This window comes from Neophocaena asiaeorientalis, unplaced genomic scaffold (assembly GCF_003031525.2).
Source record: "Neophocaena asiaeorientalis asiaeorientalis breed wild unplaced genomic scaffold, Neophocaena_asiaeorientalis_V1.1 scaffold180, whole genome shotgun sequence".
NCBI lineage: Eukaryota > Metazoa > Chordata > Mammalia > Artiodactyla > Phocoenidae > Neophocaena > Neophocaena asiaeorientalis.
The window spans coordinates 4,561,312-4,574,921 of record NW_020173697.1 but is presented as its reverse complement, the minus strand read 5'-3'; the positions used below and the strand labels follow the sequence as shown (position 1 = coordinate 4,574,921).

The window sequence follows — 13,610 nt, the reverse complement described above, 5'->3', positions numbered from 1 at the left end:
TGAGCAGGCAGAGAGCACAGAGGGCTTGCAGGGCCTGAAGACACCATATATGATGCTATAATGATGGATATATGTCATTATACATTTCTCCAAACCACAGAAGGCACAACACTGACAATGAACCGTACCGTAAACTATAAACTTTCGGTGAGGATGTGTCCATGCAGGTCCATCCACTGTAACAAATGTACCATCTAGTGGGGGATGTTGATAATGGGGGAGGCTGTATGCATGTGGGGGACAAGGGGGTACATGAGAAATCTCTGCACTGTCCCTTCAATTCTGCGGTGAACCTAAAAATGCTCCAAAGAAAATAAAGTCCTTATTAAAAAAAGAAGAGGAAGATGGAAACATTGCTTTAATCCCACAGTTCAGCACTGTTGAAGTATACTGATATTTAATGTTATTATAAATAACTTAAAAAAAATCTAGAGCTCACAAAACTGAGTATTATCTACCTGAAAAATTATATAGAAACGGGTTAAAACTTTGATTGTCTTATTACCATAGAGTATATTCAAAAAAGTATAGATTCTGAGGAAATATAAACATACGTCAATTGGCTCTGATCAAATAGCAGCATTTTTAGGACAAGTATGTTACTTCCCTAGATGATTATTTTGAAGGAAACAAATTAATCTGGGTGTGCAAAGTCTGCCATTTTATTTAAATCAGTAATTACTGATTGGAGAATTTGAGAATTATTTGAGGGTTACAGCTCAATCAAGTTAGGAAAAAACCCAATATATAAGAGACCAGAACTGATTGCAGAAAGCAATTTTCAAAAAAGGAGGAAAAACCAAAATGATGACAAAGTGCTTTCTCTGAAAGGATTATAAACTAGAAGAGAACAGGGAACAGATAAATCAATCAGCATGCTGCAGTGAAATAAAGTGGGCAGATGTGTGCTCAATGCTCTGGGGAAGAAGGAACTCCGGACCAGGGAAAGAGTGTGAGGTCGGGCAGCCCCGCGCACAGCCCCGCGAGTGCACACAGGCAGGAGGGGCCCACAGCTCTGGCCCCCCTGCCCTCTCTGGACCCGAAACCTCTCCAAGATGGGAATGCGGTACTCACTGGATTAAGTGTGTAAAGCGCACAGCTGTGTACCTAATAAATAGTGGTAATTATTAGAGTTCAGCAAACACTTATTCAGTCTCCGTTAAATAGTTATTTGCCTTAAACACTCAGAATCCGGTTTCAGTGCCTGACGAGGTGAAGAAGTTTACACAAAGCAAGTTTCTGATCTCTAGAGTACAGCACAGAACAAAACCCTCCTATCAGTGCAGAATCAGAAACGAAAGTGTTAGCACCGTATGCAAAGGTTTTATAGAAGACAGTATGAAGCAGAAACCTGAAACACAAACACCTTACATTACAAATTTTTAAAAATCTAAGATAAAAAAGTGATCAATACAGTAATTTAATTGTATGAATAAACAAGAGTGATAATATGAATTTAACCAATTTCACTGAAGCAAGAATAGCACCAACCTCCCTTCTCAGCCTCTGATACAATTTTCATTGATGCTTACAGAGACTATCTCAAAAGTCATTCCCAAAATCACTGGTCAGCTGCCTAGAATAAGAACATTAAGGAAATTCTTAATAAAAGAAAAAAAAATTCACCCATATACCCCTGCTCTGGCTAACTGCACTTCATTTATCTATAGCTCTTTTTAATGTTTATACACACACACACACATAATTCTTATACAATTTAAACAAGACACTGGCACAACTCTCTGAAACTGGAGATATGTGACCTAAACCTCTATGGAATACTTAGCAAATGTGTCCTTAGTTAATGGCAAAAGTCACATACAAAGGGATTGAAAACCTTTTATTTTGACCTTAGAGTCTTAAGTTGTAAAATATATTAGAGACATTCCTATATTAGTCTCAACCTTAAGAGAAACCTCAAGTAACAGAAAAAAAATCTGCTTATTGATAAAGTGCTATGAGTTAAACAGTGCCTGAGACCAACGACAACCAAATTGAGTCCAGCAGGACTGTCTCTGTTAAACTCTCTGCACGCTACTCATCTTTGAAAGGAAGTCTTTTCTTTTAACCAACAAAAGGCAATTTAATGAAGAAAAAGTTTCACCCACGACTATTAAAATTCTACTCCATAGTATATTAAAATCTGTCTTGCTGCCATACATATGGCTAACGACTGGCACAGACAGAGTCTCTAAGATATCTGATTCACTGTGTAAGAAAGTCATTGGCACCTTTATAAGAAGGATCGTCTGCAGCCTTCAGGAAATGCTTACGTTCCATAATCAAACGTGTACTAGTCTCTCCCCGGGTCAGCTAACCTAAACATAGCAAAAGAACCTGAGATAAGCAAAGAAAGATATATGAAACCTAAACCAAAGAACAAAAACAAACAGAATACCCAACTGACTCTTAGAAATACTTTATAACGAAACTAATTCAGTTATTGAAAAATTAAGGGTAATTCAGGGTAACTACTGAGACGTGGTAACACCTTTATAAGCCAAGGTAACACGCAGGAGAACTTGGGCCTTCTGTGTAAACATCATGGATATATTATTTTTAGCCAGAAACGTTAATGCTATTCAGTATTAACCAGACCTTGAGATAGAAGATAATAATGTATCTTTAAATTTGTCAAAAGAGAAAACATTAGATTGAGCCCTTAATTCAGAAAGATGACTGAATATGGTAGAACAACACAAAAATTAATTAAATTAAGAAAACAAAACAAAGTTTCACAGAAGAAAAAACCATAAAACAAATAACCCAATTTTGTTACAAATTGATCACCTGGTTATGTCTAGAATACCTACTTTATTCTAACAGCTCTTCAAAATTCAAAGTTTAAAAAAACAATTGCATTAGGACACTAACGCACAAGTCAACACTGACTTGAAAGTTTCATAAGTCAGGTTTAAGAAACAAATTGCTTTAGAAGATTTTTTTTCCCCTAGCTATTTTATCACCAGGTTAATAAATTCAAGACTTTTTCATACTGCTTATATTTCCACAAGATTTTTAATTATCACTGTAAAACTCCTTCTATTTTATCTGTCAGTTTTACTATTTGCTGAAAAATTAACCAGCAATGCCACCTAATGACAAAACTAAAAATTTCACCAACTGAGGCCAGGTCTATAAATACATGGAATTATAAGTTTAGCTACTATTGAAGTACAAATATAAATACTATTTCATCTCTATATGCTGAATGACTAGTAAGATTTTAATGTATATTAGAAAAATACTATTAAATGCCCTGATTTAATATTTTGAGTACAAAGCAACTTCACACATAATTTTATGTAGCCTAAAGATACATCTTGGCCAAATGTTAGCAAATTCATATTTAACTTCTCAAAGCCTTGTCTTTGAAGTACCAAAAATATAAGTGTTTGTATCTGAATTTCTTTTCTGAACTAGTACTACTATAATGCATTTGTAAGCATGTCTAAGAATAGGAACATGCCAAGGTAGCCAGAAGGGTAAGTGTGTCCACCCTAGGGGAGGCTTTATAGGCCTATGTGGCAGGTCTAAAGAACAGGACAAAGACAGAACACAAATGAAATACACAAGAAAGAGTTCAACGCAATTCAAAAGAAACTCGTACTCAAAATATAGTCTCTGAATTTCCCTAATTCTATTTTTCACTGAATTTTAGATTACTAAATACACTGCTACCATTTTAAAAAACTGAACCTATCTTCCTTGTATGTTTTACTTACAATATAAGCATATACGCTGCCTGGGAAAAGCAACATTATTATTTGGGTGGAAAACCTCTATCATCACACACGAAAATCATTCTCCATTCTAAAGTCCTATTTAGTACTACAATTTTTACCATTAAGTGTGCCAAAAAGAAAAATTTATAAAATTGGGTATACATGCCAAAGAATCAGAATAATTAAGGCAGTGATTTTTACTGTTTGTTAGATCAAGGATACTCTTAAGAATCCAATTAAAGATAGGTGGTCTTCCTGGGTAAAAATGCATCGACATACATACAATCAAACCTTTAAGGCACATTTCCGGGAGCGGAATAATGCTAAGCCCAACCTGAAATACCATGTTAGCCACTCCTGAGTTAGAGTAGGAACAGACACAAGTACCTATAAAACATCTAGCTTGTGCTAAATTAGACTTCCTGTTCAAACAATTACTTGGTAAAATAACTTTTATCCACTCTTGTAGATTAAACTGGACCTAAGTACTTACACTGTGAAGGTTATTTTTCAAGGCAACATTGAGACACAACAACATTAGAGATGGATGAGGCAATCAAGGCCCCCAAACATTGAGGCAGTCCCCCAAACAGGCTAATTAACTGGCAGAGCTGAGACTAGACCCAGGTCTCCTGACTCCCAGCCTGCCGCTGTCCTCACCACTCCAGCACGCGTCCTCTGTGCACAGCTCCGCACAGCACGAGCCACAGAATTCCTGGTGAACTCACTGCTGCTGCTATTCGCCAGGTCCCATGCAGAGCACGGACACACAATCAATCTGTGAAGGTTCTTTGGCTGAAGGCAACAGAAACTAACTCTGGAGGAAGGAGATGCGGGGGATGGAGTTGGAAGAGAGGAGGGGAGCGGGCAGAAGAGAGAAGAGAGCTGTAGGCGGATCACAAAGCAAAGGGAAGCCCTCCACGAGAAGAGAACAGGAGCCGGGGTAGCTGCATGGATCTGGCAGCAGAAGCTCACTCCTGGCTTCACCAGGTTCTCTCGCTTGATTAAATCAACTCCAACTTCCAACCTGCTCAAACTTCACGCCCTGGAGAAGGTCCAGCTGGTCCACCTTAGATCACCAGCCTGTCCCTCAGCTGGGAGAAGCCAGGGCACCTTGTTCGACGGTCTTTCCAAAAGTGCACACAATGAAATAATTCTCCCAAACGAAAGGGGGCTGGCTTGCCTGCTGCACCTCAAAAGCCAGGCTCACTGCCACAGTTTAATTAACGTCGCCACCGTAAAAACCTTTGTGAAAAAACATGAGGAGATACAAAGTTGTGCTGCACTAGGAACTAGTATTATCTACCAGGAATATAGCCATAATATCTGTCATTTGTGTGTACTTGAGAACTATCGAAGACAGACCTACCATTAAAATTAACAAAAATTTACACTGGTTTTACATGGCTTAGAGCCGAGACTTCTACGGGAGCTCTTCCTGGACGGTACCATAAGCATGTGCTCGTGCAAGTGTACTGGTGGGTGTGTGAGGTCTAGGGCAGCCTCTGGCAGAAGAGGCCGGGCTCCAGCTGCCATCTGAGGAGTCAGAATCGCTACTATGCACGTGTGCAGCTGCCCAGCACTAAAGGTCTTATGATAAGAACGCCGAGCACCTGCTCAAAGCCGAAGCACCACCGGACACAGTCTGTGAAGCACACTTGCTGGAACTGAACACCTAACAGTGCTTCCAGAGGTGCTCCCCTTCCCCTCCTCCACCAACTGAGGACCCTCTGCCCCTGCTGCTTGGGGAAAGCCAGCCTGATGTCAGGAAGACCATCAGAGGATTCCTCGGCATAAGTGGAATCCTGATTCTCTTTGATGTTCTTGAATCCTTTGATGTCAAACATATATTTCAGAGATCTCTGGAACTCTGTTAATATCCAGTGAGACTTGGCTCAGAGAGCATGATTCCAAAGTGACCTCAGGATGTGTCTATTTAGATGGATGAGATTAGATGGCAAGACTAAGGAGAGAAGATTCTGAGGTAGCCAAGATGCGGGCAGTGTGTCCACCCTGGGGGAAGCTTCTAGGCCTGTGTCCGAAGAATGGGACAAACACAGACATGAAATACACAACGAAGAGGGAAATGCAATAAAAGAGGAAGTCATCATATTCAAAACACAGTCTCCGACCTAACCAAGGAGCAGACATTCACCAACATGCCGCCTGAACTGATGCGAAGAAGTGTGCAGACTGGGCACCAGGCTGTGACAGCTTAGATGACGGGGCACGACCTCACCCAGAGGGCAGCACAGTGAGGAACAAGTGATGGAAAGGAAGCCTGCTTGGGGAACTGCGCTTTAGAAAACCATCCTACAAGATGTGCTCAAGACCGCATTTAAACATGCTTGTGGGCTATGTTTCTACCCACCAAGGGCAGATTTTGGGAAAGAAATATAATGACAAACCTCATGCTTGCGTTCTCTGAGATATACTAACTTGAGCTGTTAGAAGTGTGACGTTCTAAATCACGAACGTGAGCGGTGCCTATGTGACTGGGAGAAAAGGAAACATCTCCCAGTGATCAAGGTGCTCTTCCAGGGTCCCACGTGCCAACCACAACATGAACGATGACACAGCCATCCGCTCCACCTTGTGTAAGGAGCCATACAAGGTGTATATACAGGCAGCACAGGGAGGGCCTCTGCAGGCACACCGAGGGGACAGACGTGGGGCACTGACCCACCTCTAAGACTCCAGGGTGTCAGCACACAGGCTGCTGTCATCAAATACTCAGAAGCCCCGTGCAGCTCTGCATAGCAGATCACGTTCTTAAAATAAGGCTAATCTGCACGAAGCATAAGCTCCTCACTGGATTTAATGGCTACCTTCCTCTTCCTCTCACAATCACCTTCATGTGCCATGCAGACGGCCAGAATGGATTACTAAACACTCAACTATAAACTAGGAGGGAGCGACGGCCCGTAAAGCTTGCAACTGCGATCCTGCAGCTCAACACACGGATGACAGCAGCAGGCTCAAGCCAAGGAAAGCTGATTAAAAAGGATACACAGGCACTTTCATGCTGATTCACCCTGACAGAAACTGCCCCACTGTGCAAATTGGCAAAGGACGACATGTTTCTGTTTCCTGGGCCCAAGAGAACAAAAGTAGACTGTTCCCCACTCCGCTATACAGAGGCCACCAAAGCTAAGCTCACCCTCTTTGCCACATCAGGTAAGTTTGAAAGGATTTGGCTAAGAGGACAAATTACTAACTCTGACTATGAAGATGAGATATTTCTACTTCTGACAAATGTGGTTGCTACAACATTCTCTTGCGGAAGAGGCAATAAGTTAGCACAGCAATTATTTCATACTCACACCATAACATAGGAAATGAAACAGCCACCCAAGTCCAGAAAGCACAGAGAGTGCCAGGTAGGATAAACCCAAGGAGAAACAGGCTGAGACACACAGTGATCAAACTGACAAAAATTAAAAGCAAAGAAAAATTACTGAAAGCAACAAGGGAAAAATGACAAATAACATACAAGGAACTCCCATAAGGTTAACAGCTGATTTCTCAGCAGAAACTCTACAAACCAGAAGGGAGTGGCACGATATATTTAAAGTGATGAAAGGGAAGAACCTACAACCAAGATTACTCTATCCAACAAAGATCTCATTCAGATTTGATGGAGAAATCAAAAGCTTTACAGACAAGCAAAAGTTAAGAGAATTCAGCACCACCAAACCAGCCCTACAATAAATGCTAAAGAAATTTCTCTAAGTGGGAAACATAAGAGAAGAAAAGGACCCACAAAAACAAACCCACGGGCTTCCCTGGTGGCGCAGTGGTTAAGAGTCCGCCTGCCTATGCAAATGGAAATCAAAAGAAAGCTGGAGTAGCGATTCTCACATCAGACAAAACAGACTTTAAAATAAAGAATATTAAAAGAGACAAGGAAGGACACTACATAGTGATCAAGGGATCAATCCAAGTAGATATAACAATTATAAATATATACGCACCCAACACAGGAGCACCTCAATAAATAAGGCAACTGCTAACAGCTATAAAAGAGGAACTCAACAGTAACACAATAATAGTGGGGAACTTTTAACACCTCACTTACACCAATGGACAGATCATCCAGACAGAAAATTAATAAGGAAACACAAGCTTTAAATGACACATTAGACCAGATAGGTTTTATTGATATTTTGAGGACATTCCATCCAAAAACAGCAGATTACATTTTCTTCTCAAGTGCACATGGAACATTCTCCAGGATAGATCACATCTTCGTTCACAAATTAAGCCTCAGTAAATTTAAGAAAACTGAAATCATATCAAGCATCTTTTCTGAACACAACCCTATGAGATTAGAAATCAATTACAGGGAAAAAAAACGTAAAAAACACAAACACATGGAGGCTAAACAATACGTTACTAAACAACCAAGAGATCACTGAAGAAATCAAAGAGGAAATCAAAAAATAACTAGAGACAAATGACAACGAAAACACGACAATTCAAAACCTATGGGATACAGCAAAAGCAGTTCTAAGAGGGAAGTTTATAGCAATACAAGCCTACCTCAAGAAACAAAAAAAATCTCAATCTATAACCTTATACCTAAAGGAACTAGAGAAAGAAGAACAAACAAAACCCAAAGTTAGCAGAAGGAAAGAAAGCATAAAGATCAGAGCAGAAATAAATGAAAAAGAAATGAAGGAAACAATAGCAAAGATCAATAAAACTAAAAGCTGGTTCTTTGAGAAGATACACAAAATTGATAAACCATTAGCCAGACTCATCAAGAAAAAGAGGGAGAGGACTCAAGTCAATAAAATTAGAAATGAAAAAGGAGAAGTTACAACAGACACCACAGAAATACAAAGCATCCTAAGAGACTACTACAAGCAACTCTATGCCAATAAAATGGACAACCTGGACGAAATGGACAAATTCTTAGAAAAGCACAACCTTCTGAGACTGAACCAGGGAGAAATAGAAAATATGAACAGACCAATCACAAGCACTGAAATTGAGACTGTGATTAAAAATCTTCCAACAGGGCTTCCCTGGTGGTGCAGGGGTTGGGATTCCACCTGCCGATGCAGAGCACACGGGTTTTCAGAAAATTGCAGAGGAAGGAACACTCCCAAACTCATTCTACGAGGCCACCATCACCGTGATACAAAAACCAGACAAAGACACTACAAAAAAGGAATATTTCACACCAATATCACTGGTGATTACAGATGCAAAAATGCTCAACAAAATACTAGCAAACAGAATCCAACAACATATTAAAAGGATCATACACCATGATCAAGTGGGGTTTATCCCAGGGATGCAAGGATTCTTCAATATATGCAAATCAATCAATGTGATACACCATATTAACAAACTGAAGAATAAAAACCATATGATCATCTCAATAGATGCAGAAGAAGCTTTTGATGAAATTCAACACCCGTTTATGATAAAAAATCTCCAGAAAGTGGGCAAAGAGGGAACCTATTTCAACAAAATGAAGGCCATATATGACAAACCCACAGCCAACATCATTCTCAGTGCTGAAAAACTGAAAGCATTTCCTCTAAGATCAGGAACAAGACAAGGATGCCCACTCTCGCCACTATGATTCAACATAGTTTTGGAAGTGCTAGCCATGGCGATCAGAGAAGAAAAAGAAATAAAATAAAATAAAAGGAATACAAATTGGAAAAGAAGAAGTAAAACTGTCACTGTTGGCAGATGATATGATACTATACATAGAGAATCCTAAAGATGCCACCAGAAAACTACTAGAGCTAATCAATGAATTTGGTAAAGTAGCAGGGTACAAAATTAATGCACAGAAATCTCTTGCATTCCTATACACTAATGATGAAAAATCTGAAAGAGAAATTAAGGAAACCTTCCCATTTACCACTGCAACAAAAAGAATAAAATACCTAGGAATAAACCTACCTAGGGAGACAAAAGACCTGTATGCAGAAAACTCTAAGACATTGGTGAAAGAAATGAAAGATGATACAAATAGGTGGAGAGATATACCGTTTTCTTGGATTGGAAGAATCAATATTGTTAAAATGACTATACTACCCAAAGCAATCTACAGATTCAATGTAATCCCTATCAAATTACCAATGGCATTTTTTACAGAACTAGAACAAAAAATCTTAAAATTTGTATGGAGACACAAAAGACCCCAAATAGCCAAAGCAGTCTTGAGGGGAAATAAACGGAGCTGGAAGAATCAGACTCCCTGACTTCAGACTATACTACAAAGCTACAGTAATCAAGACAATATGGTACTGGCACAAAAAGAGAAATATAGATCAATGGACCAGGATAGAAAGCCCAGAAATAAACCCACACACCTATGGTCAACTAATCTATGACAAAGGAGGCAAGTATATACAAAGGAGAAAAGACAGCCTCCTCAATAAGTGGTGCTGGGAACACTGAACAGCTACATGTAAAAGAATGAAATTAGAACACTCCCTAATACCATGCATAAAAATAAACCCAAGATGGATTAGAGACCTAAATGTTAGGCCAGACAGTATAAAACTCTCAGAGGAAAACATAGGAAGAACACGCTTTGACATAAATCACAGCAAGATCTTTTTTGATCCACCTCGTAGAGCAATGGAAATAAAAACAAAAATAAACAAATGGGACCTAATGAAACTTAAAAGCTTTTGCAAAGCAAAGTAGAAACAAGACAAGAAGACAACCCTCAGAATGGGAGAAAATATTTGCAAACAAATCAACAGACAAAGGATTAATCTCCAAAATATATAAACAGCTCATGAAGTTCAATATTAAAAAAAAACAAACAACCCAATCCAAAAATGGGAAGAAGACCTAAATAGACATTTCTCCAAGGAAGACATACAGATGGCCAAGAAGCAAATGAAAAGCTGCACAACATCACTAATTATTAGGGAAATGCAGATCAAAACTACAATGAGGTATCACCTCACACCAGTTAGAATGGGCATCATCAGAAAATCTATAAACATCAAATGCTGGAGAGGGTGTGGAGAAAAGGGAACCCTCTTGCACTGTTGGTGGGAATGTAAATTGATATAGCCACTATGGAGAACAGTATGGAGGTTCCTTAAAAAACTAAAAACAGAATTACCATATGATCCAGCAATCCCACTACTGGGCATATACCCAGAGAAAACCATAATTCAAAAAGACACATGCACCCCAATGTTCATTGCAGCACTATTTACAATGGCCAGGTCATGGAAGCAACCTAAATGCCCATCGACAGACAAATGGATAAAGAAGATGTGGTACATATATACAATGGAATATTCCTCAGCCATAAAAAAGGAACAAAACTGGGTCATTTGTAGAGACGTGGATGCACCTAGAGACTGTCATACAGAGTGAAGTAAGTCAGAAAGAGAAAAACAAATATGGTATATTAACGCATATACGGGGAACCTAGAAAAATGGTACAGATGAACTGGTCTGCAGGGCAGAAATAGAGACACAGATGTAGAGAACAAATGTATGGACACAAAGGGGGGGAAAGTGGCGGGGGTGGTGTTGGGATGAATTGGGAGATTGCGATTGACATATATACACTAATATGTATACAATGGATAACTAGTAAGAACCTGCTATATAAAAAAATTTAAAAAATGAAATTCGAAAAAAAATAAGAAAGGGGAAAGTAAAAGCACTAGAATTAAAACATGATTTAAACAGCATAACAATCTGAAGCCAGAGAAGACTGGGACCAGTAGGCCAGAAGATAAGTACCAGATAATAGTAATTATGATTTGGGAGGAACATGAGATACCCTGTGACAGTTACTGTCTCATAGTCAAGACCTGTTCATGACATGGCAAACAAGACGAGAGTTGTCCACTATTGGACTCCGGAAACTACAGAGAAAAATGGTAACTAGCGGAGGGTGGAGAAATCAAAATTGCTGGGAGGAGAAAACGAAAGGGAACTATGAAAAAACCCTTAGACTTATTCTGATTTCTGGAGTTCTGTCCCTTTCACTCACGCTTCATAGCTAAATGGTTCTTTTTCTTTAGGAATATGGTACGAGAACCTCCCTGTATATGACATCAACGGGTGGATTCAGAAGAAACACAATCATGTTAAGAGATAACACAAAAGACATCTGATAAAACGCCAAAACACAAGTCTGATAAAAACTGTAAAACCCAGACGTAAAATTATATTCCTTACTATTTTACCATACATAACAGAGAAATGACTAAAGTATTTCCATTAAAGACAGGAACAAAAGTATTATCTCTATTACTATTTAACTCTGCCCTAGAAGTTCTGGCCGATGCAGCAAGAATAAAGTGGTAATAAAAGGCAAAACTTAAAGAAAGCAGGGGAGTTAGGCGTACTGGCTATGAACACTAAGACTTTGATACCTGACAGGCACAGGTTCCTATCCCAATTCCACACTTCCTGAAAATGTGACCTCATCTAATTGTTTTATCTTTCTTTATCGGCTTTGTAAAGTCGTAAAGAGTAAGCAAAGCGATCCATGGGCAGTGGTTATAATTTGCCTTGCATACAATAAACAATTATGAACTGTAGCAATTACTGTTATGATGTATATCATGACTGCCTGTCAGTGATATTGTTGCATGCTGAAACCCCTCAACATTGGTAGAACAGGCACACTCACTGCATAAGAGATAAGCAAAACCCAACAATTTCTCCAAATATCAGCACTATTCTGTTAGAAAAAGCCAAACGTTTAAAAGCAGAAATGGAATTATAAACCACCAAGAAATGAGCTTTATAAGAAATATAACAAGTATGAGTTAAAAATGATCAAAATTATGTAAGAGATATAAAAGATACAAGTAAATGTAGATATTTAACACGCTTCTGGATAAAGACTATTATAAACACGTCAGCTCTTCTTAAGTTAATTTGTAGGTTTAAGGTAGTATGATCAAAATCCCAACAGGATTTAAGAAAAGAAAAAAGATTACTCTAAACTGTATCTCTTAGAGAAAAAGAGAGCAAGTAAGTAAGGAAAACAAATGAAAAAGAAGAGTGAAGGGGAAATGAGGGAAGAACCCTTCCAAGAATTAAATATATTCTAAACCCATAATTACAAGCACAACGGGGCCCTGGGGAACAGACGTGGACTCATCCTCCAGGACACACAGGCATCTAGTCTCTCACAGGCAGCATTGCAGATCAGGGGCAGAAGAAACGTTGCAGGCACTAAGTGATGCTGGGACTTTGATTAGCTACTTGGCAATAAAAAAGACTAAACACATTGGGTTCTCACCTCAAGTCAAACCCCAAAATAACTTCCATATGGATCGTCCTTAAATGATGACAAAGACAGAGAGACGTAGGGGAATTGAACGAGAGGGAGAAAATAGGACCACAGAACCATAAGGCTGGCGCAGCACCCAGTGAAAGCCCGCGTGCAGGAGCCCGGCAGGACGACAGGGGCAAGGCTCACATGCTCCTCCCACAGCTTCTTCTCTCTCTCGTACGCCTCCTTCCTCCTACGTTCTAGCTGCTCCTTCAGCACAGCCGCGCGGGCGCTCACCTGGGCCTGGAAATGAAGACAATCAGCACAGCTAGTGCCAGAAAGAAAGGCGCACGTTTGCCTGTTTGTTTGTCCAGGTCTATAAAAATATTTCCTTATTAGCCAAAAAAGAAGTGGGTGAGTGTGGTTCCAGAACACAAACGTAAGCTGCATGCCCAGCACCTAAACGGGCTGCCAACACACAGCAGCTGCTCAATAAGTATTTCTGGAATGAAAATAAATGCAGGTACAGTCAAATGGAAATAAAAATTTACAACTATGGCTATTATGCACAAACTTGTCTTCACAGAAACAGAGATTACGTTTTTCACTTTTAGGGTTACCATTTTCTCTTCTTAAGGTTACTTGTGTGATAG

At 39.5% G+C, this 13,610-nt stretch overlaps 1 protein-coding gene across 3 annotated transcripts in view; it reads right to left on the bottom strand.

Annotated features, from left to right (window-relative positions):
• Nucleotides 1-13,610, bottom strand: part of NEK1 (NIMA related kinase 1) — a 207,218-nt gene that overhangs the window by 67,736 nt on the left and 125,872 nt on the right. For 2 of the 3 annotated variants that reach the window (XM_024750527.1, XM_024750528.1), the window contains one exon: nt 13,165-13,260. The exons of the other annotated variant lie outside the window; for it this stretch is intronic. In XM_024750527.1, the coding sequence (XP_024606295.1) occupies nt 13,165-13,260 (96 nt within the window). The remainder of the gene's footprint in view (nt 1-13,164; nt 13,261-13,610) is intronic. 3 annotated transcript variants of the gene reach the window in all.